General features: G+C 39.3%; 1 protein-coding gene across 6 annotated transcripts in view; it reads left to right on the forward strand.

Moving 5' to 3' along the window:
- The window catches only part of EVI5 (ecotropic viral integration site 5), a 204,482-nt gene that overhangs the window by 58,219 nt on the left and 119,191 nt on the right, over positions 1-27,072 (forward strand). For 5 of the 6 annotated variants that reach the window (XM_036754609.1, XM_036754608.1, XM_036754604.1 and 2 more), the window contains 6 exons: positions 1,613-1,842; positions 16,408-16,597; positions 21,847-22,071; positions 22,991-23,065; positions 23,795-23,920; positions 25,588-25,731. In XM_036754609.1, the coding sequence (XP_036610504.1) occupies positions 1,694-1,842; positions 16,408-16,597; positions 21,847-22,071; positions 22,991-23,065; positions 23,795-23,920; positions 25,588-25,731 (909 nt within the window). In that variant the 5' untranslated portion in view covers positions 1,613-1,693. Of the gene's footprint in view, positions 1-1,612; positions 1,843-6,605; positions 6,695-16,407; positions 16,598-21,846; positions 22,072-22,990; positions 23,066-23,794; positions 23,921-25,587; positions 25,732-27,072 lie in introns of those variants that run through there. The other variant, XM_036754606.1, reaches the window with a different exon arrangement.

A 27,072-nucleotide genomic window follows, 5' to 3' on the forward strand; every position in this document is an offset into this window, starting at 1 on the left:
AGGGAAGCAATTAATAAATGTTGAATGGCGCGCTCTATTTACCCTTTATAAGTCAGGGGTTTTGGGGGAGAAAATGGAGAGTGCTGGCTTTTTTCAGGGTTCTCTGGTTGTGTGTGTGTTACCAGTCTAAAAAGAGCTGATAGGTAATTCACTAGTTGCCCTTGCTCCCTCCTGGAGGATTTTTAATCTCCTAAAGCAGCCCAGGCACTTCAGTCTGTGGCTAATGTAAGAGTGTGTGTGTGTTGGGTGGGGGGTGGGGGGAAGGGTTTACCGCTTCCCCCATTTTAAAGACCAGTTGCCCAGCCGTCTTATTGAGGGGGTGTGTGTGTGTGTGTGCGCGTGCTCGCTCTCTCTTAGCTGTGAGTACATGTGCTGAAGGTGGGTGGATGGTGCTAAGAAGTGTGCACAGCATGAGGACTATATTTCGTACATATGAAATACATCAGCCTTTTAATAATTGGCTGTATAACCAAAGTCACAGCTCATATAGACATGTGTAAACGTAGATGAGTTTATGTAAATGTACAGAGATAACAAAAGGACATCTTTTGTTAATTGATTACTAAATGGACCCTGACCTTTGAATGCTTACTTGATATGCAAGCTTTCCCATCCAACAGCATTTATATCAATAATTCAAGATGAATGTGTTCTATCTTCTAGGACTTAGACATGGAATTTTGGATTTCTGGAAGGGGCCTTTGAGATCATGTAGTCTACCAGCCTACCTAATGTACATAGCCCCTCTTTATAAATTCTCCGAAAGAGAATTGTCCACTTTCTCCTGCATCTCTTTCATTGATGGGGAGGTGGCCCAGCTAACTTTTGGGCAATTTTATTTGTTAGAAAATCCTTTCCCATGTTGAACAGGGATGTGTCTTCTTTGAACTCAATGGGCCAAGTTCTGCTCTTTGTAACTATAAAAATTAGAGTCAGATTTACCCTTAGACACTCCCTAGCTGTAGTCACTGACCCTTTCTCACACATACTTTTCCTCACGTGTAAAATGAGAGTACCAGTAGCCCCTCCCTCCTAAGGTTGCTGTGAGGTTCAGATGAGGTTATAGTTGTATGGTGCTTTAGAAACCTCAGAATACTCTTTAAATGCTAGTTGTTATTATTACAAAATAAGTCTTTGTGATAGCATTTTAGATGTTTGAAGTTAGCTATTGTATCCCTAATAAGTCTTGTATTTTCCGCTGTTTAACACTGCCAGTTCTTTTATTCAGATACCATCTAACATATCTTGACAATCAGGATTGTTCTCCTTTTCTGTTGCTTGTTATTCCTTTTAAAATGTGACTTCTAGTTTTTTTTAAATATAAAGCTAGATGTTTTAAAGGCATCTGTCAGAGCATCATTCTACCTATGTTATCTTTATCGAGAAAAAAAACCTGCTTTCAGTGATGGTATAGGAAAAACTCTTAGAGACATTCTATCCTTGTAAAAATACAGCAGAATGGACATTTTTATGACAACTGTTTATGTATCTATCTATCTATCTATCTATCTATCTATATCTATATCTATATCTATATCTATATCTATATATATATATATATATATGCGTGTGTGTGTGTGTGTAGAAATCTATCTGTCTGTTTGGTCCACAGGTGGCGACAGACAAGGTTGCAGGAAAGCTGAGTTCTACTCTCACATGGGTGAAGAACACTGTCTCGCAGACAGTCAGTCAGATGGCCAGTCAGGTGGCGAGTCCATCTGCTTCTTCACATACGGCGTCCTCCTCTACCACGCTGTCCACACCAGCTGTTTCACCATCTTCCCCATCACAACTGAGTCCAGACGACTTAGAACTCCTGGCTAAACTGGAAGAACAGAATAGGTGAGTGGGATTGGTTTGTCATCTTATATCTTTGAAAGAGCAAGAAATCCTGTTAGGTCCTTTGTTTTCATCGTAGAGTGTGAGGTTCACTGGAAAGGGCTCATTACCAGTGTTTAATACCTCTCTTAAGTGGAATCAGTAATTAACTGAAATGTCATTTTTAATATATCATATAAAGAAAACTACTATTCGTTGTTTGTAGTCTCTGGTCTTGTTATTAAAGCTATTGATGTTTGGCCAAAACTTATAAAAGATCTGGATCAGATAATGAGAAAATCTTTATCTTGTTCTAGACAGTTTGGGATGATGTGTATCATTTTCAAGTTTAGTACATGTTTTTAAAAAATACAGTACTTTCTTGTGTATGTGTTTGAATTGAGTAAGTGGGTTATTTAAACCCATGAGTTAGAACTGCTGGATGGTGTCCTTTGAAACTAGCTGAAGGTTCTAACACGATATAATTTGAGCTCTGACTTAGAGGTTGGAGAAAGAAATCTCTGCAGGTTTATGCAGGAAAGAAACATTGTTTCTTCCTCTTATGCAAGAATGAAATTTTCAGTTATACGTGTAAAGCCAGTTACTTCCCCTGGGAGTCACATGTGGCTTCTTCACATCCTACCCTCATATCTCCTTGTGCTGCTGGTCAGAACTGTTGGAGCCAACTGCTGTCCAGGTTACCAGCTCCAAAGGGAAAGAGAACAGGGAGCCATTCCCATCTCTGCCCACTGCACTTCTATTCAGTGAAGACTGGTACTTAATACCGTTGTACCGTAAGAGTATATAATACTGAAGCTTAACAAGCATACTCTTTATTTGGTTTCAGAATTACTTTCCATTAGGAAGGTATGTGCAAATGTTCAAATTTTTAAAAATTAAAAGATGAATGTATTTCTCTTTAAATTGTAATGTGAGCTTAGTGGCATTAGACTAACTTTTAGAAGAATTCATTCATTCTTGTTGCCCTCACTAACATTTCTAATAATGACTGCTAAGAATACCTCCATCAAGGTTCATGGGACACCTGGACCCTAATTTCATAGTCCCTTAGGTGCTTACAGAGTAGGTAGATATTGCCCTAAGGAGAGCAAACCCTGAAAAAGTAGCAGAGTACACAGTTTTGCTGGAAGCAACACAGTTGTGAGAGCATTGAGGAACCAATGTTCTTGGTATGGAATGAAAGGGAAGATATCAATTTTTTAAAAAAATCTTGAACCTTATTTATATTGAAGATAAGGGACCAAGAGAGCATCAGTGACTACTGACCTATATGCTTGCTTTCCCATCTATCCAAAATCATCTATATGTACATGAATTAATGGACTCCTTGATAGGGGTATTGGAGCCAGTGGGTTTTCACAAGCAGTATCCAACAATGGATCACGTTTCTACCACCTCAGAATTGGAACATATGAGACTATTTCATTGTTTGTTGGTCACGAAAAGTCATTGGATTCTTTGGAAGCTATAGCAACAGAAGTGACCCTCTGATATAAAACAAAGAGATGTGTGAGATCCAGCACAGCGTTTAGGTCCAGGACAGATTCCTGTTTGTGGATGACATAATATTGTCTATGTCAATCCCTAAAATATTGCAGAGGCTCCTGGAAGAGATTTGTAATCACTCTAAGAAGTTTGACTTGTCTGTCCTCTCAGGAAAGGCCGAGTGGATTAAGAATGTCCATTTCCCAGTATTTGTCCAGCAGTATATGTATCTGGGACAGATGTTACAGATGAACAGGGAGCTGGACCCAGAGTTGAAAAGGAGGAGGAGAGTGGGCTGGATTTGGAAATTACAGAGCTCTTTCACTGATCCCCAACCTTCCTATTAATGCAAACAACCATCTTTCCAAAAAAAGTAAATTTTTGAAATTTCTTTTGTTTTTACATCTAAATTTCCCTCTGTATCCCTTCACCTGCATCTTCCCATAGAGCCATCCCATGTAACAAAGCTACTGAAGTCCGGGTTTGTTAGGCTTTTCATGCTTCTTTATATTTACCATATTTTTAATAGTATAATATATATCATTATAGTACATATATATGTATATATATGTACACATACACATATATATGCATATATATATATCTACTAATAGTATAATTCCATTATATTCATATACTACAATTTGTTTAGCTGTTCCCTAATCAAGGAATCTCATCTTTTAAATATAAACATTTTGCCAGTGTTACTGTATGGCACACTACTGCCTCCCAAGACGCAAGATGAGTATCCCACAGAAGGCACTAGAATGGTAGATTTGAGCAGGCTGCAACATATGACCAGTAGGGAACTGCAAAGAACAGTAGGAGTAAAAGATGTTATGAAGGAACAGAAGATGGGCTTGCCATGTGGCAAGAACACAGAATGACCAATGGATGACCAGATTTCTCCACTGGAACCCTCATAATGTGGGTTGGAATTGAAAAAGAACTCCAGCAGGTTGAGCAGATTCCCTTTGGCAAACTTAAGAGTAAAGATGGATGATAGTTGCATAGGCATGGATGTATATTAATCTGTCATTGGAGGAAACTCCTGAATTGATGAGATCAGAGATCCATTTAAGTATCTAATAAGTTGTTTTGTTTTGAGTGATGGGGAGGTTTCGGTATATCTTGTATCTAGCAGAGAAGGAACCAATAGATAGGTTAAGATTGAAGACATAGATGAGAAAGATGGGGTGGGAGAGAGAGAGAGAGAGAGAGAGAGAATAAAGTTGAATATGAATGTATGTGGGGAATGGTAGTCAAGCAGTGCCCTGGAGATGGTATGAGGGGTTGGGATCAATGGGACATGGATAGAGTTGGCCTTGGCAAGGAGAGAGGCCAGTTCTTTGCCAGACTGGAGTAAAAGAAGAAATATTGAGGGATGATGTCACACTGTTAGATCAGGAGCAAGAATGTCAGATGAGGAGGAGGAGAGAAGAGAGCACTTGGCAAATAAGCTCTCTTTTTTCAGCGCAACATGAAGTATGTACCTCAGCAGAAAGAATAGAACAAGTGCTGTGGGAATCCAGAGAAGGAAAGAGTTTGAAGTAGCCATTGTAGAGGGTTAGACAAAGATTCAATTATGGAGACATAATCACCTCAGTTACCATGGTTGGATGACTTCCTCCGTCTCTGTTCAGCAGTATGTGAATAGGCATAGAGTAGGGGGCATCCAAGGTTGGGGTTTGGCAAGGATTGAGAAGCAGTAGGATAAAGAACAAAGGATTTGAAAGTAGAGGAGAGTATATAGTTGAACTGGTCTATTAAGGGGATGAAATTGGGAAGGGAGGAGAGTGTAGCCACAGCAGAGGTGAGAGCCTAGGGAAGAGGGGTCATGATGAGGATGAAGAATAGGTTTAGGTGGAGTAGAACATAGGGAGAGAGTGATTAATAGAAGACTGTTAGCAGATAAAGGAATTTCAGAGTTCTTTATCTTGAGAGTGAAACACTTGTTTCACAGCATCACAGATTTGGAGCCAGAAAGATCTTCAGAGGCTGTTGAATCCAGACCTGGTCTTTTTTTAAAGACCATTTTAACTATAAGGAAATTGAGGCAAAGAGAGGTTAAGTGAGTTACCTCAGGTCTTACAACTAGTAAATGTCTAAGAGAGGATTTGAACCCAGGTCATTCTAATTCCTAGGTCCAGTGCCTATTCCCCTAAGACATACTGCCTCTGGGGCAGATATTAGGAGTGAGGAGTAGATCATGGTGAAGGTCATGAGAGGTGAGTTGATTCAAGAACTAGGAGGTAAGGATATTAAAGGTTAAATCAACATAAATGATGAAGTCCCCTAGTGGGAGGGCAGAGTTGGGGTAGATATGGAGATTATGAACTCATTGAGAGATCTGGGAGAGTATCCTGGGTATCAGTAGTAATGGTTGCCAGAATCTGAAATGACTGATAAATTTGTATAGCATGAAACTCAGAATAGGAGTGATGGTGTAAGAGGTAGTAGTGATATTGGGGTGCAAGCTAAATTGACTCCACTTCCAATACCAGCGAATTGAGGGGTACAAGAGAAAGTGTTCCCGATATTAGAAAGGAATGTCAGTGATGCAGTAGCATCTTGGGGGGAAAAGAGTATCCTGCTGAGAGCCAGAAAATGAAACTAGCATGAAAGGAAAAGGTCTAAAGTGGAGGAAAGCTTGTTAATTATAGCATCAGACTTCCTTGAAGGAACAGTAGAAAGAGCGGGTTAGAATGGAATGCCTCATCTGATCATGTGACTCCTACAATGGCCTTCAAATCTTAAGTCACGTACAACATGCAGACCACCACTGGGGAGTATAGGATTACTGGTCCTTTGTTCATACTGGTTGGTAGTTAAGTAGTAGAGCTGGGCTTCAACCCCAGGACTTTTTGCTGACAATCTAGTGCTCTTTCCATTATATTCTACTGTCTCTCAAAGTTCTGAGCCTACTTTTGTTCTAGAATAATATTTATCAAATATCTATGTCCTGTGTGAGTAGTTCTCTCTCTAATTCTCTTCAAAGTGCCAGAATTATTTTTGTGTTGAGAATGTAAAAGCACAGGCAATGGATCGTTTGTATTCGTAATATAATGTCTCAGCAAAATTTAGCAAATCAATACTTTAAAATTTTCAGATGCTTTAAGGAAATCAGTACTTTGTCTTTAAGTGATTTTATTACAGAGATGACCAAAATTTGAGAATTTGCCATGCAAAATCCCCCTATGTTCTGCTGAGGAATGGTTTAGTTCAAAGTACCAAAGATCTGTTTGAGAGCACATAATCAATAGAGTTGAAGATAAATGAAAGTGGAAAAGGGACCTTTTTTCCCCCGTTGTTCAGTGTGGTTTTCTCTTTCTTGAAGATACTTATTCTGCAAGGGTATGAATTTGAACAGGTAGGTTTCTGCTTTAATACTGCTATATAATTAAAGAGGAACTATTACAAATTAAATCTTTAAATTATTTCCCTTTATGTAGTTTAAAAGTGTCTTGTGTTGCAATAATGTGTACTTCCTATAAAGGCTATCACAAAGTTCAACTTTGTTTTTTAGTATGTTTGGGGGTGGTTGACTGGAAAAATGCACTGGTTCATCTTTGAAACTAATAAATTCTGAAAAAGGTTCTATTCTACTTTAAACTAGATAAATTTATTTCAGTGTTTTTTTGGATTTTCATATGAAGAATAAGATTCCAGGACCATTTTCTATTTATTTGAGAAATCTTTGAAACTGGATTGATGTCATATAGAGATGGAATTAATTATTTGAATCATGGTAGCCTCAGAAATCTCAGTCACTCTGAATACATGTAATTGTAAAATCTCTTTTAGCATGCAAGTAAAGGCATCTTTACATCTTACTTGGGTAGAGGTCATGGTATAAGAACTGACCAAGAAAGGTCTTAGAACAGCTAGAGTAGATGTTTTATGGTTAACATACTAATGATTATATCACATTTATTCATGGGGAATCTTCTCTGGCCTTTATTCAGTTCCAGTGTATTCTGTAGGCAAAATTCTAAGAAGATTAGGATATATTGAAAATCTGGTAGTAAATTACAGGTGAGGAGGGGTGTGCTACTAGTGGGAAGTACAATGACAAGCCAGGACTTTCTTTTTCTTTGATCTTTGGGAAAGCAGGTTTATTTCCTCCTTTCAGTACCAATGTCTTTCCCGAATTCTTCCCATATCATTATTTAATTAGTCTTTCTCTTTTTTGCTTCTGGAGCCAAATGCCCTTATTATAAAAGCAGGTTTTTTGTTTGCCTTTTTTTTTTTTTGTTTCTACCCCCAACAGTTTCTGCCCACAGAATCAACATTCCTTGCCCTCTCCCCTCACCCTACCTGTGGAGATTTCTTGTATCAGTTTGATTTTCTTGACCTATTATTTCTCCTCAGTTTAGTAAGTGAGTTGGGGACATCTGTTTTGAAAAGTACGATATTACATACATAATTGCTTATTGTTATTTGCAGTAGTGTAAGCCTGAGGTGATGAGGGCTTGCCCCAGGATGGTGGCAGTGTCAGAGAAGAGAGGAGGGTGAGTATGAGAGATGTTGCTAAGGTAGATTGACTTGACTTGGCAGTAGATTTGATATGGGGAGTAAGAGATCATGCGGAATTAAGTATGTTATCTATGTTGTGAACCTGGGTGACTAGGAAGGAGAATGGTTCCTTCAACAATAAGAGGGATATTAGGAAAAGGAAGGAGGTAGAGAGAAAGATAATGTGTTTAGTTTTGGACATCTTGACTTTAAACTGTCTAGGGTACCTTCAGCTTAAGATGCCCATTAGGCGCTGGAGATACCAGGAGGTCTCCTCGGCTGGAGTTTGGGGGAGAGGTGAGTGTAGATCTGAGAGTCATCTACAAAGAGATGATAATTGAATCTGAAAGAGCAGATGAGATTCTCAAGTGAGATAGTATTGAGAGAAAAGACTGAAGGGCCAAGGACAGAACCCTGGGGGTACTTACCTTTAGCAGAGTCTGGATGGAGATCCAGGGGAGGAGACTGAGAAAAAGTTGTCAGACGTGTCAGACAGGTAGGAGGAGAACCAGGAGAGAGCAGTGTCATAAAAACCTAGAGAGAAGAGAATGTCAAGAAGAGGGTGATTGACAGTGTCCAAGGCTACAGAGAGGTCAAGAAGGATGAGGCCTGAGAAAAGGCTATTGGATTTGGCCACTGAGAAATCCTTGGTAACTTTGGAGAAGGTGGTTGCAGTTGAATAATGCTGGGGAATACCATTTGTAAAAAAAGAGAGTGTCTTTTGAGGAGGGAGAGAATACTTAAAATTGAAGTGGGTCAGGAGAGGTGATGATACATGAACTGAGATTTGAAGGAAGCTAAATATTATGAGAAGCTGATTCAGAGAGGGGGTTGTCTTCCTAACCACACAGGCCTCGGTACTTCTTTTGCAATTGGAGGCTATTCTTTAATTTTTTTCCTTTCTCTCTTTTTCCTTCCGTCTTTCCTCCATACCACAGGAGGTATTCTGGAGTGAGGGTCCTTGAGTGGAGCTAAAACTGGGGGGGAGCTGAAGATGGAGCAGGAACAATGGCAAGTGGCCGTGCCTGGCCAGCAGGGATTGTGGGAGATTTGGAGGGGCAGGATCCTGAGGTCACAGCTTGCAGATGGTCAGGGTAGAATTGGAAAGATCCAGAGTTTATCCCTTAGATGTTTATCAATTTTGTGGCCCGGGAAGAATCTTTCTAGGCCTCAGTTTCCTTATTCATAAAAGAAGGGGGTTAGTTTTTCTTACCTTTAAGGTCCCTTCCTGTTCTCAATCCAGGATCCTGTTTTATCAGACTCAGGAAACAGGGTTGGTGTGAGCAACCATGGAGAATGGGAACAAGGAGGGGTGGGGCCTCGGGGTGGTGAGAGGAGGATTGTTTTTCTGTGGGGATGAGAACTGCCTAAGGACCTCATGGAAGAAGGAGCTTTCAGAGAGATGGAAACGAAGTGTGTGTCATGTCTCAGAAGGAAGAAGGGACTGCAGCGCTCAATGCTTCCAAGCTGTTTAGGAGGGTGAAGACTTAAAAAAAGGTTATCATGAGCCTGGAGGAAGTTTAAGTAGAATAGTGATTATGGAGTTTAAAGAGAGTGGTCAGTGAGGCTTAGATAATTTTAGAAGAACTTTGGATAAAGGGAAATAGTAGTGAATTGGAAAGAGGAGAAGGGAAGGGAACAGTAGTACCAACTGTGTGCCACAGAATGTGCTAAGTGTTTTGTAAATATTTTCCGTTTGATGCTCACAACAACCCTAGGAAGGAGGTGCTGTTATCCCCATTTTACAGGTGAGGCAGCTGAGGCAGAAGATGAAGTGAGGGGCCCAGGGTCACAGAACTGGAGAGTGTCAGGCCCCATTTGGCCTGGGGTCCCCTTGCCTCTAGGCCTAGCGCTGTGTGTGCTGAGTTGTCTTGCTGCTTAGAGTGCTGGGTGTGCAGTCAGGGAGACCCGAGATCAAGTACTGATTTAGATATTTAGTGAGAACCTAGACAGCTCACTTAGCCTTTCTCTGCCTGTAATGGCAAGCAAAGTGGGACTTTTTGTTTTGCTCTTTTTTCTTTGGAGTTCTAGTTCTTCTCAGCACAAAAGTAATCAAGTACCTTTGATTGAGACTTGCCTTTGTTTGAATCAAGAGTCTTTGATTAATCAGGAGTCTTTGATGACCTGCTTAAGTCACAAGAAAGCCTAAGTCACATGAGTTTGAGTCACATGGTTGTGATGCCCTCCGTGGGCTGGCCCTGAAGAAGTGTATATATACTGTGATGTTAGCATTTTGTTTTAGGGGCTCACTCACTGGAAGGGTGTTCATGTGATTTGACCAGACGAGGCTCTAGGTCGCTGCTAAGGAGCCACCCAGCTTTGAAAACCCAGATGTTGGTGCTTCCCTCTCTAGTAACTATGTATGTACTGCTATGGACAGACAGAAGCCCTGTCTGCTGATTTGTGTTATATTCTCTGTTTAAATTATTTCTGCTTGTAATTTCTGTTTGTGTTTTCTCTGAAGTTCAGGGTGCTGACTTTTACCCCTGAACTAAGTGAATGACATATGTATTTGTAATTAAAGTGAGATTGTAAACCCCTTAAAGTTGCTTTCCTTAGAAAAGCGGATCAAAGATTCTGCAGCTAGCTGCCCTCCTGTGTGCTGGTGTTGTTGGTCTTACATTTCCACAGCAGTTGCTAGTCACGTTGTTACAGTGCCAGTGCCTCAGTTTGCTGATCTGTAAAAGGGAGAAGTTGGACTCACTGGCTTCTAAGAACCCTTCCAGGTCTAAATTCCTGATCCTCTGCTCCTCTTAGTAGCTTTTGAACAGTGGGTATACCTGAGCTTGTCTGTAGTGGATGGGAAGGGTGAATAAATCATGAGGGAGGGTGTGAAGATATCTGAGAGAGAAGTAGTTATCCCATGAGTAAAGCTCTGTAAGAGGTAAGTAGGAGTAAAGGGGATTATGGGTGTAGGTGGAAGCATTAAATCTAGAATTCCTAATCTTCAGTGTTATCAGAAGGAAGGAGGAAGGGAAGATGGCAAATGTGTGGATGAGGAAGCTCTTATCAGATGTCTCTGGTCTCTGGGATGTGGGAGGCCAAGTCATCTGTTTTGGGATTTGTTTGGGTTTTTGGGTATGTCATCTGTTCTGAGTATGGAAGATCTGGGTGTATTGGGGGTTTGAGTGAAAGCAAAGCAATTGAGAATAAGTACAGATTGAGATTGGGAGTCATTAAGAGCAACAGTGAGGACCCCAAGAATTGCCTAGGGATGGAGCAACTTTAGAAGGTTAGCAATCAAAGGAGCCAACTGTTTAACATTTTAAAGTATTAAAATCACATAATGTGAGGTCAGAACTAGGAATGGAACCAGAGTCAGGGACATAGACTAGGAAAATTAAGAATGTCTTGAGAGACCCAAGTCATGCAGAGGTCAGAGAATAGACAGAATGGGAAGTATAGGTGTGCTTAGAAAGGAGAATCTTGAAATACAGAATTTTAAAGGTGTCATAGTTCTTATGAGATGGTGAAGCCCAAGGTGTGGCCCTTTCAATGTTTGCCAGAAGTGGTAGGAGGAAAGTAGGTTTTTAGAAGTTGAGGTTGAAAATTTGTATAATCACGTTTTTAAGAGGGACTTCACCAGGAATGAATGAAGCAATGAATAAATGGAAAACTGTTTATTAAAGTGCTAATGCGTCACATACTATGCCAAGTTCTGGAGATAGAAATGGAAAATTGAGACAGCTATGAAACCAAAGATGTCGATTAAAACTTTCTTTTTAAAGTAAGAATTCTTGCTTTCAAGGAGAGCTTATCTCCCAATTGGAGAAGACAACATAATAAAGGAAGATTTAGCTGTAGGAAGTATAAAAAGGCCTTTCATCCTTAGGGGTGTTGTCAGGGTAGATGGTAATGGCCAGTGGTCCTCCTGTAGGGAGTTGGAGAGAGGAAGGGAAAGGGGGTGGTCCTACGAGTCTCTGGGTTCCCTTGAGGGAGGGGCATCAGTGGCAAGTTAGGAGAGGGCATGGGCAGGACAATTTGAGGGAAAGGGCTCCCTGGGGGCTGAAGGAGGGGTGGTTGGAAAGGATCCATCAGGGCCTGCTCCTTCCGAACTCTCCAGTCTGTGAATATTCACGCTATTATTAGGCAGTTGGGGAGAGAGCCCTGGACCTGGAGTCAACAAGACCTTAGTTCAGTTCTGACCTCAGACACTTACTAGTGGTATGACCCTGGGCAAGTAACTGAGAGAGTCAGTGAATTCTCCCGTCGCTATTGTATGATTCTTTTTGTCTTCTTGTAGTTCAGATGATGTTTCCTTTATGAATTTAGATACTGAGGCATTTGGAACATATACTTTTAAAAAAATTAATATTTTCTTTGCCTGTGGTTCCTTTCAGCATAGTGTAGTTTCCTTATTTATCTCTTTTTATTTTTTGAATGTTTGTTTTTGCTTTGTCGGATAGCATGATTGCACTTCCTACTTTTTTTGGATTCACTCGATGCATAGTAAATCTTTTTCCATCCCCTCAGTTTTATTTTTTGTGTGTCTTTGTTTTTTAAATGTATTTCTTGTAAGCAATAGATTATAGAGTTTTATTTTCTTATCCCGTCTGTCACTCTTTTGTTTTATTGGGTTGTTCCAGCCATTCACATTTGATGTTATAAGAATTAGGGTTCTATTTTCCTCTGTCTCTAATTTTTTTTTTAACAAGTAATGATTTTTTTCTTCCCTCTTCTGTTGTAAATACAGTATTATATTCTTTCAGTTACTGTACCTTAGTCTTCTTTTTTAAGATGGCTCTGTTCCCACTGGTTCTCTTCCGCTTACCAGCAAACCTTCCTTTTATTTGTTACCTCTATTACATTATAAAAACCAAATTTGGACGCAAAAAAGAGATGAGAAAATATACACCTCCCTTTCTTCTTTTTTGTTCTGTAAACTTAAATACTGCCCCCCCCCAAATTTTTCTAGCAGAACATAGAAAGATTTATGCCATTTGTTTTTTTTCTTAAAAGTATATAATAAATTCTACACATTACTTTCAAAGCCATCCTCATTGGCTGTGCATTGCTCTGAATTTCCTTTTGATTTCTTATGTACATTTAAAAATTATTAAAATGGCACTTTTTTGAGGGGAGTGATTACCATTAGTAATAATTCCACCCCCCAACTATTGTCTCTCAAATTAAAAACTGAAAGAAAAGAGGGACAAACTCTTGTAATATAAATTAGCATAGTCAAGCCCCTTTATCAGTCTCTTCTGTATTACTGACAACAATAAATCTTAAGCATTTACGTAACTCTCTAAGGTTTACAAAGTGCTTTACAAATATTATCTCATTTGCTTCTCAAAATGACGCTATTAGGTAAATGCTATTATTATTCCCATTTTGCAGATGAGTAAATTGAGGCAGGCAGATATTTGGCAATTTGCCAGGGTCATACAGCTAGTGAGTGTCTGAGGCTGGATTTGAACTGAGGTCTTCCTGACTCCACTCCCAGAATCTCTTTCCTTAAAATTAATTTCTTTAGTGCCCTTTGAAAATATTAAGGTTCTCATGGAAAATTTGTTTCTTCTCCTTCCTTTAAAATGTTAGGATTATACCGTCATGTAACCTCTTCCAGTTGCTCAAATAAATTTACCTTTATACAGTTCTCTTGACTCCTGTGTTTTTATTTCAAATTTCCTACTCAGCTCTGGTGTTCATCAGAAAAGCTTTAAAGTCCTCTCTACCACTAAAGGTCCATTTTTTTCTTTCCTTTTAGGATTATTATACTCAGCTTTCCAGGGGAAGTTATTCTTCCTTGTGAGCTTACATTTTTTGTCTTTTAGAATATTGTATTTCAAGATCTTTTATGGTTTTTAGGAAATGCTTACAAGTCCTGTTTGATACCGCCTGTGGTTTCTGACTGTACTTGAAGTACTTTCTAGATGCTTGCTGCAGTATTTATTCTTTGATGTGGGGCCTCTGGATTTTGAGCATAGCATTTATATGCATTTTCCTTTTGGAGTTCCTTTTAGGAGGTGATTGGTGGATTATTTCTGTCTTTATGTTGTCCTCTGGTTCTGATATGTCTAAGCGGCTTTCATTTTTAGTTCTTGAAATATAACGTTTAGGCTTTCTTTTTAAATATGGTTCCAAGGAATCCAAGGATTAATTTAAGATTTTCTTCTTGACCTATTTTCCTGTTTTTAACATCCGATATCTTACATTTTCTTTTATTTTTTTCATTCTTTTTATTTCATTTTGTTACCTCTTGCTTTCTCATGAGGTCATTCGTTGCTGTCTGGCTTTTTCTAGTTTTAGATTTTCTATTTCATGGGTAAAATTTGCCACTTTCTCTTCTAAGCTACTTATTCTCCTAATTCTTTTCTTAAGAGTTTTATTCATCTAAAATTTTTCCTTGCTTCATTTCTCCTTGGAATTCATATAGAATAAAAATCCTTTTGTTTTCTTTGAGTGTTTACTTGAAATTGTTAGGGAGTCAGTTTGCAATAAATTTTCATGCTGGATGGTATTTTCTTTTTCTTTTTTTTTTTCCTTTCTCCAGCTTTTGTTCCTGAACTGAAACTTTGTTTTGGAGGCAGGGCCTGCCCCTTTGGTACACTTTTGCATGGGGTTCTTGTGCTGACTTCTTCCTCTGAATCTGTGAGATTCAGAGGCCTGCATCTTTAAGGCCTCCTCTGAGGTCTCAGTCTTAGTGGCCTCAGAGTGGTTGGGCCTAATGTGCCCTAGTCTGAATGCTGTGGTTCCCTGTTGTTTCTTGCTGCTGCTGCTGCTGCTGCCCCTGGCTTCCAAATTCCCCACCTTGAGGCTTTCTCAGAGAAACTCTTCACTCTTGATACTGATACTGCCTTGTCCTGACTCTAGTGGCTTGAAGGTCCCAGCCTCCAAGAACTTGGCAGCATCAGTCTGAATTTTTTGACATTTCTGCAGATAGCAGTTACTTGAGTTTCTCGTTCGATTTCTTGATTGCCGTTTGGGCTTGTGGAAACTCCAGGGCTTTGCTGGAGCAGATATGGGGGAGTCTTCTTCTCAAACAACCATCTTCACTCTTCACTTCTCTCATGTAGACCATGATAGTTGCCTTCTAATTGGTTTTCCTGTCTCAGGTCCCTACCAAGGCAATAAATATTCCATGGTCCATATACCTTTCCCCAACTCAGTAAACTCAAGAAGTTTCCTATTGACTCTGGGATCAAATTAGTATAGCTTTTAGTTCATCCCTTAAAAATGTCCCCCCTTTTTTTTCAGTTTTGTAATGTACGTAGTTATTAGTATATTAGTATATGTATTTAATTTATATGTAAACAAATATATACATTGGAGGGGTGTGCCCCCAATTTTTTACTGACAAGTGTACATGGTTAACAAAATTTGGAGACCACTGGCTTAGGGTACTGAGAGGTTGTTACTTGCCCATGGTCACACAGCTGATATGCATCAGATGTAGTACTTAAATTCAGGACTTTTGACTAAGGCATTCCTCTGTCCACTCCACTGATAAGTGGGAAGCTGTGGGAGAGCAGTGTAGTAGTCATGGAACTATGGTGATTAATGAATAGGTGATTAATAAATTTTAGTAGTTTGACCTCAGGTTTTGTTACACCTGTTTTCTGGATGCTTACAAAACCCTTTCAGCAATGCCATTTGAATATGTGATTTGGGTGGTTGAGTTTATTGTAAGTCTGACTTTGTATAAAGTAAGTCATTACTGTGTGTGCCATGGTTTTTGCCTTCAGAAGGCTTACAATAAAAATATGCTAGGTACATAGTAGACATATTGAGTTAAAGACTAGGAACGAATATCATCATGTTCTAAAATGGATGGTATGGAAAAGAAATTCTTTGAGAAATAGGAAAGACCCAAAAGAAGCAGCAACCAAGATTTTTTCCTTTATATAAAATTCACCTGCCTATGTCTGTGCCTAACACCAAAGGCTTTTAAAAACGGATTTTTGTAAACTTTGTGGAGAAAAGGTTTTACTTAATTGATGTTTATATTTACCCTAGATTTCTAACCCCTATTAGACACATATGAAATTATAGACTTCTATTTGCCAGATTCTGAGCCTGATGCTGACCATTTTTCAGTTCATTTGACAAACATTTATTAAGCATCTACTGTGTTGAAAGCCGGGATGAAAAGACAGAAGGTGGAGCTGGTACTGTTTACATTTTGCTGGAAGACGCCACATGTAGGTGGAGTAGTAAATTGAAGATCATCTGCAGAGGGAAGTAACACTGACAGCTTGGGGGGAGGGGTTAGGAAAAGCTTTCTTTAGAATTGGCACTTGTGCTCAGTCATCTTTGTGAAACCCCACACCCAAATTTACCTTTCCAACAGAGCTTTTCTTTAGTTTGGATTTTTAATGATAACTTTTCAAAAGAGGTATTATTGATAGTAATGAAATATTTTTACATATTGTGTTGATTTCAAAGTGTTGAAGCTGTTTCTCCTTGCTAATGGGCTTATAATGAAAATCACAGTGAAATTTGCTTTTTTTTTTAAAATATAGTATATAACTAGGTACTGAGAAACTTGGATAAGGCAAGTGTCATTAATCTTCATTCTTCTTGACATATGACTAGATTTTAAAGTAATTTTTTATTATATTTTAGACTGTTAGAGACGGACAGTAAGTCCTTAAGATCTGTAAATGGGTCAAGAAGAAACAGCGGCTCCTCTCTTGTATCAAGTTCATCTGCTTCTAGCAATCTCAGCCACCTTGAAGAAGACTCTTGGATCCTTTGGGGAAGAGTTGTTAACGAGTGGGAAGATGTTCGCAAAAAGAAAGAGAAACAAGTTAAGGTATTTTTATCTCTCTCACTGCTGCAGCAGCTTGATAGATGGTGTGTTATCAAGGGGACACTAGGGGCACCAGGCACAAGGCAGACTTGATTCAACAACCAAGTGCCTGTGAGGTCCTGTGACCGGCGGTAGGGATTCCAAAACAAACCTGTCCCTGCTCTGAGGGAGCTTGTGGTTTATTGGGAAACTACTGCAGGTACCCAAGCAAGGCACAGGAGGGACATACAAAGTCTAACAGTTGGGGAATCATGAAAGGCCGCCTAGCAAGGCTGCCCCTGAACTGAACTTTGAAGGATGCAGGGGAGCTTTCAAGAGAAATGTAAGGAGCCAGCTCATTCCTCACAGTGGGACCACTCACACAGGGACAAAGGTTTGGGGTGGGGGGAAGGTTTAATTTTGGAAATAGCTAGTTGGGCCAGCTTGACTGTAACAGAGTATGATAGGGAGCAGATGGACTAAGTGTAGAAAGATGGGCCAGGGCCAGATGAGGGAGGGCTTCAGATGTCAAGTGGAGGTTGTTGGATTTTTATTCTTGAGGCAGTAGGGAGTAACTGATCATTTGGCAAGAATCATATATAGATTACAGCGAAGTCACCTTAGTTCGACCTCATTTTGCAGTGGAGGAAGCAGAGGCCGAGGGACATTTGCCTGTGCCCACACGACAGAAATGGGGCTCACACTTGTATCCTCTGACTTAAGACCCAGCCCTCTGCGTGAGGCACTATGCCACGCTGTTTGTATAATGCAGAGTGGTGTAGACTGATGTATTTTGCCAAGTTTAATCATAATTTGGAGATGTGACTTCTTTCCTGAGTTCTGTTTGGAGAGTGGTGCCAAATATAATTGATTAACTGATCAGTTGTAGAAGTATGGTTATGGAAGAAAACCTTAAGAATTTATCTAGTCCATTCTCAGTCAACAAACATTAACCACCTACTGTGTTGGGCATTATACTAAGAGCTGGAGATACAAAGAAAGGCAAAAGACAGTCCTTGTTCTCAGAGAGCTTACGGTCTAATGGGGGCAACAATATGAAGACAACTTCTGAGATTATGTCTCTTTTGTTTGGGAGACTGAGGAAGGACCCTTTTAAAAATTATGCTGACCCTTTTAAAAATTATGAGTTTGAAGAGGAAGCTTCATGCATAGATAAAAATATAGTCCGTTTGATTATATAGCAATACCTAAAGTTTTCTGTAGATGTACAGGTTTAAATATTCATTTGTTCAGCAGATGTTTTCTCTTCGTTTGTACCCAGTAACTTGATTTATGGGTATCATAAAAATGAGATCTGCCATAGACAATCATCTGAGAACACTTGGCTTTTTTCCTTCTCATGTTGTTCTCAAGGATCCTCTGCTATATATATGTCGATATTAGAAAGCAGGCATATGGGTTGCTGGTTACTGGTATCTTTTTTGTTGCCTCCTGAAAATAGTATCGATCAGTTCTCTTTAATGTTCTATTAGAATTTTACCTCTCTGAGATATCTTGAAAAACTGAACCTTAAATTCTTTAAAAATTCCATTATCTCCAGAATAAGTTTCTTTTGTATTCATTTGGTTAGGTACAGTCATTCTTCCAGACTTCTTTTTCAAATACCATTGCTACTTCTTCACATAGTATATTGGTCACTAAGTTGTTGAGGCCAAATCTGGTGGTTCTGCTATTACTACCAAAAACAGTAGAGGACTGTAAGGATGAAAGTAGATCTGGACTGTTTCATCTAACTGCTTATTGTTCTCTTGGTTTCATATAGAAATAGTCTTAGGCTTGGCTAATCTGACAGAGAACTCTTCAAAGACCTGTTCTCAACTGTCTTTTGAAGTTTTGGGAGGGGATGCTGAAGGCAGTCTTCCATCCTCTCCTGATGTGGTGTCTTGCAGATGTGCTTATCTTTTAGAGTGGTGCTGCTCTCTGCTCTGTCATAGCCTTCTTGCTAGGTAAAAAGACAAACACTTTCCACGTTGTTGATCTAGTAGTGACTTTTCTGCATTGGTTAAATTTTGTGGAATTTTTGATAGTCAGTATACTTAACTTTTTACATTTTTCAGAGTCACCAGATTATTTTAACAGGTCGGTTTGAAGCTAGATTGCATCTAGGATACAGATGGAGGAAACAGTTAATAAACAGACTTAGCAACAGATTGGATATGGGGATTGAAAGAGAAGAATCAAAGGTGCCTTCAAGTTTGTAAGCTTAGTGGTGGCCTCAGTAGAAATAGAAAACATTTGGAACAGATATGATTTGGGAGATGTGGAATAATAAATTCCATTTTGGACATTCTGAGTTTGAGGGGCCCATGGGACAAATAGGAGAAAATGTTCAACATACAGTTGTCAGTATAAGACTGTTCAGGGGTGTGATTAGAGCTAGACGTATAGATTTGGGAATTCTTTGCATATACATACCATTTGAATCCATGGTAATAGTTGAGCACTCCCAGTAGATAGTAGGAAGAGAAGAGAAGAGTGCCCATGGTAGAGTCTTTGGAGAAACTCATACAAAGGGACAGGAGATCGATGCAATGAGCTGCAAAGGAGGGTGTGAAAAAGCAATAGTCATGTAGGATGAGACTCAGGATGGAGAGGAAGTGTCATAAAAGCTGAGGGAGAAGGTAATATCAGGAAAGATGAGGATGTTAACAATCTCGGCTGTAGAATGCTTAGAGAATGAAGACTGAGGGACAAATTGTGGGGTTTCATCCAGTGGGAGGCATGGGTTGTGGAAATGGGAGTAGAGAGGGCAGATGATGCAGTGAGCTGGGCAGTGAAAGGGAGGAGAGAGAGGTCTGAGAGCGTGAATGTTTGGCAGCAGAGTCAAGTGAAGGAAGGAGCTGGGAAAGACAGGAGATTGAGAGAGAGTGAACATGAGAGGTGAGCTCCTAGAGGACATGAGAAAGAATAAGATCAAAAGATCTTGGTTACCCAGAAGGGCTGTCTCTTCTCAGGAGAAAGGTATTAAGGAGGGAAGGATGAATGAAGATGTAGGTGCAGTGGTAGATGTATAGAAGTTGAATAGAGGACGGAGATGGCCTTGGTTTTTTCGTGGCATGAGGCTAGGACACCTATTGGGATAGGGATGGCGGGGAGGCAGTTGGGACTGGAGCTAGAGGAGAGGTTTGAAACAGCTGGTAAAGGGAGTGGGATCTCTGATCAATCAAGAAAGAACAAAAGGTTGAAACTAAATAAAAGGTTTTCATGAACTTAGCACAGGGATGGGGCTCCATTAGTGCTGTAGAACCATTTAGGAGGATGAACATCCCAGAATGTCGATGGGGAATCATGTGTGCTCCAGGGTTAGGGATTGTTGGGGAGTCCGTGTAGAGCTGAATTTGACTCACGTTTAAGCAGGGATATTGAGGCCAGGGCAGGTAATAGAGTGTGAGAACAGAGGGAGATGGAGGGATTTGAGGTTGTGGTTGGAAAGGAGAAAAAGGTGACAGAAACAAACATGATAGAGATTCATGGAATAAACCTCCAAGGGGGAGCACAGTATAGAAGTGGCCATAGCAAGTGAGGACTAGGCTAACTCTTCCTCCCGGCCCACTGTGTCTCAGGAAATTATTGGAGAGGGTGGCCGTGGAGACAGTTTTCTAGAAAATTAGGGTTAGCCGCTAGATGGCGCTGTGGGTGTGGTGCTAGGTCCAGAGTCAGGAAGACCTGAATTCAAATTCAAACTCAAACACTTAGTGGCTGGGTAGCCCTGGGCAAGTCACTTGACCTTTGTTTGCCCCAGGTTCCTAAGGTGTAAAAAGGGGATGATAATCACCCTGACCTCCCCGGGTTTTTATGAGGATTAAATGAGGTAATAACGGTATGAGCACATAGTGGGTGTTATATAAATGTGAGCTGCAATGATAATGAGTTTAAAATGCCAGGTTTCCATTGGCGTAAGAACAAAGAAAAGAAAGTGAAAAAAAGAGCTTAAGATGAAGTGCAGTTTGACAAAATAGCAGGTGTTCCAGGGGCATATGGAGAGACAGACCAGGGTTTGGATAGAATGGCACCAAGCATACAGGGGAAAGTAGCAGGAGAAGGTGTTTGCCCCAGGAAACAGTGGCTACAAATTGTGGACAGAATGGAGTGGACGGTCTGTGTCTGTTGGTCATGGGACTGGAGGAGCACTCATTGGTTGAGCCCTTTACCCTTTACCCAGGGTCCTGTGATGATGGAAGCCAGTGTTGTGACTTTTTGCTGTGTAAACATGACAAAATTAGGTGACCTGTCACCTCAGGCAGAATCACACATGGTGGTAAACACAATTATATTACACACGTGTGTGTGTGTGTGTGTGAGACATACGAACACATTATTTTACTCTTATCTCCACAACAGCCTGCTGAGGTAGGTTATTATCCCCATTTTACACTTGAGGAAATGGAAGCCGAGAGAGGTTAAGTGACGTGCTCAGAGTAAAACTGCTGCTGTATCACCTGGCTGTGAAAGGGGATCACTGATTCAGCCCAGGGTATCGGAGGCCCTGGTACTTTGGGACAGTTATTCTGATGTTGGGGACCCTGGTTAGTTCTTAGAAATCCATTCAGTGTCATGCCAGTAAGGTAGATAAGTGGAGGGGGGGGGGCTGGTGGCTAGGAGCAGAGGGGGAAAGGGGTGAGAATCTGATGGAGAAGAAAAGAGACCCAAGAGGATAAAGTGATGCTAAGTGTTCAGGTGTTGGTGCCGTGTGAAAGCCCATTGTATTTGGGTGATGCCCTTTAAATGGCTGATTATCACATGAACATTTTCTTCATGGTCCAGTGTTTGTATGTCACACACACGCACACAAACTGAACAGAGGTTCTTAAACTTGGGGTCTCTGAACTTGTTTTTAAAATATTTGATAATTGTATTTCAAAATAGTTTCTTTTGTGATCCTAAATATGTTATTTTATCGTGTAAAAATATTATTCTGATTAGGAGTCCAGAGCCTCCACTAGACCAAAGGGGTTTGATACAAGAAAGATTGAGAACCCCTATCTTAGGAACTTAAATGTAAGAGTTTCTTAGAATCTTGCCTTTAGAAGGAATTTTAGAACCATACAATGACTTAAATAACCAGAACAACTTACTACAGTGTCAGTTTATTCTTTGTAGCAGCATTAACTAAATTGGTGGCAATCTATGGACCGTATCCGTCCCCATATAGCAAAATTGCTTGTAAATTATAGGTTTGAATTTTTTCTCAGTGCCAAACTGCTTTGCTTTTCTAAGTAGATGATTTGAATGTTTGTTTTTTTATGCTTTAGGAACTTGTTCGGAAAGGGATACCTCATCATTTCAGAGCAATTGTTTGGCAGCTTTTATGCAATGCTCAGAGTATGCCAATTAAGGATCAGTATTCTGAGCTACTGAAAATGACCTCACCCTGTGAAAAACTTATCAGAAGGGACATTGCTAGAACATATCCTGAACATGACTTCTTTAAAGAAAAAGATAGTCTTGGACAGGAGGTTTTATTTAATGTAATGAAGGTAAGGTTGCTTTATTAATATTTTAAATGAAATATTTCACAAAGTTCAAGTGTATAAATATATACCATGAAACCTCGGCTCCTTCACAAAAACCTGGGCTTTGGGTAATTAATTACTCTTATAGCATGATTTTCTGCTCACCTTTTGTTTTGGATTTTTAAATACTGGTTCTTAATCTTACAAATTGTTCTTCTTGCCTCAGTATCTGCCCTTGAAGTTCAGTAATGACCTAATAATTATTTCATACATAAGTTGATGGGGGTGATGGAGCCATAGGTACAAGAAGGCAGCTATTTTCCCTGTGGGCCAACTCTTAAGTTATGCAGTTTGTAAATCCCTGTTGCATAGAGACAACTTTTTACAGATCAGGCTGGTATCTTGCCTCCAAACGACTAAAACTCAGCTAGCTGTTGACTTAGCTTGTCTCCCGTCATCCCGATTTCTTCCTCCAGCATTGTCAAGAACAGTCAGCAGCTCAGTCTTTAGGCTCAGCTGTGAACCAGCTGTTCTGGTGTTCTCCTTCACGCTTTCCCTGCCCAGAACTTCTTCCTCCTTTAGTAAACCTCAGTTAGACCACTGCTTCTGCCTCGCCAACTCTTCACTTAAGTGCTTTGCTAACTAACTCCTGTCTCTATCAGATAGAAATGATGCTTTATTTCTAAGCTTTGTTGTGTTGCCCAAGTCTGTACCACTGTCTCTCCTCTCTTAGCAGAACACTTGCAACTGGGAATTGTCTAATGAAATTTCAAATCTATGAATCTTTGGTTGGGCTTGAAATAGGTAGGATGACATCTTTTTAATGATCAAGAAATTTTCCTTCCTTAATAAAAGGCTTTAATACTTTGTTCTTTTTAGGCCTCTAGAGAAACAGATTTTATCTAACATTGTATTAAAGTACTTTGAACTACTTATTTTTCAGGCATATTCTTTAGTGGATCGTGAGGTTGGATATTGTCAGGGAAGTGCTTTTATAGTTGGACTGCTCCTCATGCAGGTAAGTTGGTTCGTGTGTAGCATGAATGAAATTCTGAGGATTTCATTTAAACTCTAGGGAAAAATTTTTTTGAGTTGATTATATTCATCTTCTCATTATAGACAGCTGGGTGCTGCAGTGGATAGAGCCCTGGACTTGGGCAGGAAGAGCTCAGTTCATACTGGGCCTCAGACACTTATTAGCGGTGTGACCCTGAGCGAGTCACTTAAGCTCTGATTGCCACAATTTCTTCATCTGTAAAATGAGGCCAATAAAAGCACCTCCCTGCCAGGGTTCTTACAGGATAAAATTAGATAATATTTCTACAGTGCTGTACAAACCTTCAAGTGCTATACAAATTTTAGCCATTAGCTAATATAGTAGTGTGGCAGCTGCAGCCTCTTTATGCTTGTTTGCAAAATGAAGATAATGATTTTTGCATTTCTTAATTCCCAGAGTGTTCTGAGAAAAGTATTTTGTAAATATTAAAATACTTTATAAATGTAGGCTGTTGTTGGTGTGTTTTCCAATTCCTACGTAATTTCTTCTGAAATATTTATTTTATTTAATTTTAAAAAATATTTTACATCATTTAAGGAACATTTCAAGTATAATATATTATCAATAGCCTTAGTAAATTTTCGTAGTTCTAGTACGCACACACACACACACACACACACACACACACACACACGCATACACACGTCATGGGTATCAGAGGTACTTTACATTGTCTTTTTTCTAACATAGATGCCAGAAGAAGAAGCTTTCTGTGTGTTTGTTAAATTAATGCAAGATTATAGACTGCGTGAACTCTTTAAGCCAAGTATGGCAGAATTGGGCCTTTGCATGTACCAGTTTGAATGCATGATACAGGTAAAAAGTTCAATATTAACTTAATATGTACATTTATAATCTAATTTCTTACAAAAAGACAAACATGTAAAGTAATTTTAAGGCAGAGGATGCAGTTATTTATTCTAATGGCATCTTGTTAGGGACATTTTTCTTTGTGCTGACTATACATTAACATGGAGAAATAGAAATGCTGACCTTGTCTTTGAGGAACTCAGCTGATAATGCTTGGAATAGGTCAGAGGCTGCCAAAGGGCATCAGCGATACTGACTAATTGCAGCCATGAGCCTCTCACATCTGGAGCATGGAGGTTGTGCCAGCTATCCCAATTCCTATGATTGTGCCTTTATTTCCCTTTACTTTTCACTGCAGGCTCTGCAAGCCCTTATGGTACTAACATTGACAGTGAAATGATGGTTATAATATCATGCTAGTGGCCATTCTGTTCTTCAGCATGCATTTTTTCTTATTTATTTGTTTATCTGGTTTATTTATTTATTTTTAGTTTTCAGCATTCACTTTTATAAGATTTTGAGTTCCAGATTTTCTCCCTGACATGCAATCTGATATAGGTTATACATATACAATTATATCAAACATATTAACACATTAATCATATGAAAGAAGAATCAGAACTAAAGGGAAAAGCCATGAGAAAGAAAAAACAAAAAGAGAGAGAAAATAATATGCTTTGATCTCCATTCAGACTCCATAGTTCTTTCTGTGGATGTGGATAGATAGCATTCTCCATCATGAGTCTTTTGGAACTGTCTTAGATCAGTGCATTGCAGAGAAGAGCTCAGTCTATCAAAGCTGGTCATCACATGGTGTTGTTCAGCATGCATTTTTAAATCGATGGATGGCCCTGATATAATGCTGGTACCGTCTAATGATAAGACTATTACATAAAGGAATTGTTGAGTTTAAGAGTAAAAGTGATTTTTAGTCACTTGCAAAACATCAAATGGAAAAGAAATACTTTATATCAACAATTTAAATATTACATTTCTAATTTTTAACCTGTATATGAAGTAAGATTGTGTCACTCTTTATTTACTAATATTTTGAGCCTATGACTTTGCATATGTACCAGCATAAATATGCCATTAAGATATTTAATAAAAAACATAGAACTTGATGAGAAATACTGAGAAGGTATAATAGTTGTAAAATCATCTTCCTAGAGCTACTTACTGTAGGGACTTTTCCTTGGTCTACTTAGAAAACCAGAATTATAACTCTTCTACTTATATCCCAGAGAAGCCTTTAACATGTAGGCAAAAGGAGGTTTTATCTTGTGGAAAATGGCCGCCAATGTCATAAGTATTTTGGAGGTAAACCCTAAACCTACATATGATCTATACCCATATTTATAACCACAGCATTCTTTTTTTCACATATATAAAATCTTGTTTGTCAGTCTTACACTATTGATATTAGATTTTTACAGATTGTATATCATTTCAGTATTCAATTACATAGGGCATTATTAGAGTAATAGCATTTTGGGTTGGTTGTGGATGGAAGAATTAGATAGTGGAACGTAGCAGTTGCACCTGGGAAAATCTAATCTGGTGTTTTCCTGATGTTGTTTGTTTATATACTCTTTGCTTATAATTTTCATTGATTTACAAACAATGACACATTTTAAGAGACTTACTTTCTTATATTTTGTCCTTCTTCCAAGGAGCATCTACCGGAGCTCTTTGTACATTTCCAGTCTCAGAGTTTCCATACATCTATGTATGCGTCATCCTGGTTTCTGACCATCTTTCTTACAACTTTCCCACTACCAGTGGCAACAAGGATATTTGACATATTTATGTCTGAGGTAAGCTATTGGAAATCCTTCTTATTTCTCTAGTACTTAAGGATTTTAAATTTAAATATTTCTTTGTGGATAACTCTAACTCAGACTTTTAAATAGCTCTTTGTGTAAATGACTCATTGAATGAAAAGATATCCTCCAATACTTTAAGGATTGATGACCTTATTATTCTGGGTCCATCTCCCAAAAATGCAGCCTTTCCTAACCTTAAAAGATGGTATTTCTCAGTTATTGTGGCCAAAACATCCATTAGCCAACATCTAAACCTTTTGCTCCTAAGTCTCTCTAAACTTAGATAGGCTGGTTCTCCACCAACTAAGGTGCAATTTCTCATTGGGCCATTAGAGCCTTTGTACTTGGTAGCTGGTACCTTACAATGCTTCTGCTTGGCTGCCAAAACATTCAAGGGCTCAGGGTCAATACCACATCACAATAATTCATCTAAAGAGAACTATAGTCAGTCAACAAGTATTTATTAAACATAAAAGCAGAAAGAAAGAAAGAGGATCCCTGTCCTCAGGTTGCTCACATTTTAATGGTGAAACACAACACATAAAAGGAAGCTGATAACTACGGCAGTAGGGAGATGAGATATGTGCTGACATTGTTAGTTCCAGGGTTTAAGTGAGTTTCCAGGGTGGTGAAGTTTCTGGGGCATGGTAGAGAAAATCCAGAGTTCAGCCTGTAGAGGAATGAAGATATGGCTGGCCTGGGCACTTCCCTTAAGTGGAGGTTGGGAGAGGAGTTGTCTTTTCATAGGGAGAGACCTGCAGGGGCAGAGGGTACTTCTGATGTATGAATTCCAGGCTTGGAGTGATCTTCCAGGATGAAGAGGTTTCTGGGACATAGTAGGTAAAGTCCAGTATGCAACCACTATAGTGGAGGAAATAATGTACCTTGCCTGGTCGTTATTTTTGTGGACTAGTCAGTTTTTTGTAGTAACTTGCAAATAGGCTATAACAACACATTAGGGTCCCATATTATCAACTGTTAGTTCTTAGTTTGTTAGACCAGCTTTGCAGGGAAATTCACTATTTGCACAATCATTTGTACTTAGGAAGTATACAGTGTAAAGTAAAGTCCTATTTCCTTCTCATTGCCTGGGATGTTTTTTTCACCCTACATACATAAGTATATTAAAGCAAAGTATGTAATCATCTGAAGTCTTTTGTAAAATGAACAATTTGGCATAAAGAAAAAGTTAGTATTTTACATTGGGATCCCAACCCTAACTCCCAGTCCCACACTTCCTAAAAATGTTCATAGTGATGCTTTGTTTTTATCACCTGTAAATGCACCTGTTTGTGGTGTTGAGATAAATATAACTAGCAGCTAGGAGTACTT

Source organism: Trichosurus vulpecula, chromosome 4 (assembly GCF_011100635.1).
Source record: "Trichosurus vulpecula isolate mTriVul1 chromosome 4, mTriVul1.pri, whole genome shotgun sequence".
In the NCBI taxonomy this organism is placed as follows: Eukaryota; Metazoa; Chordata; class Mammalia; order Diprotodontia; family Phalangeridae; genus Trichosurus; species Trichosurus vulpecula.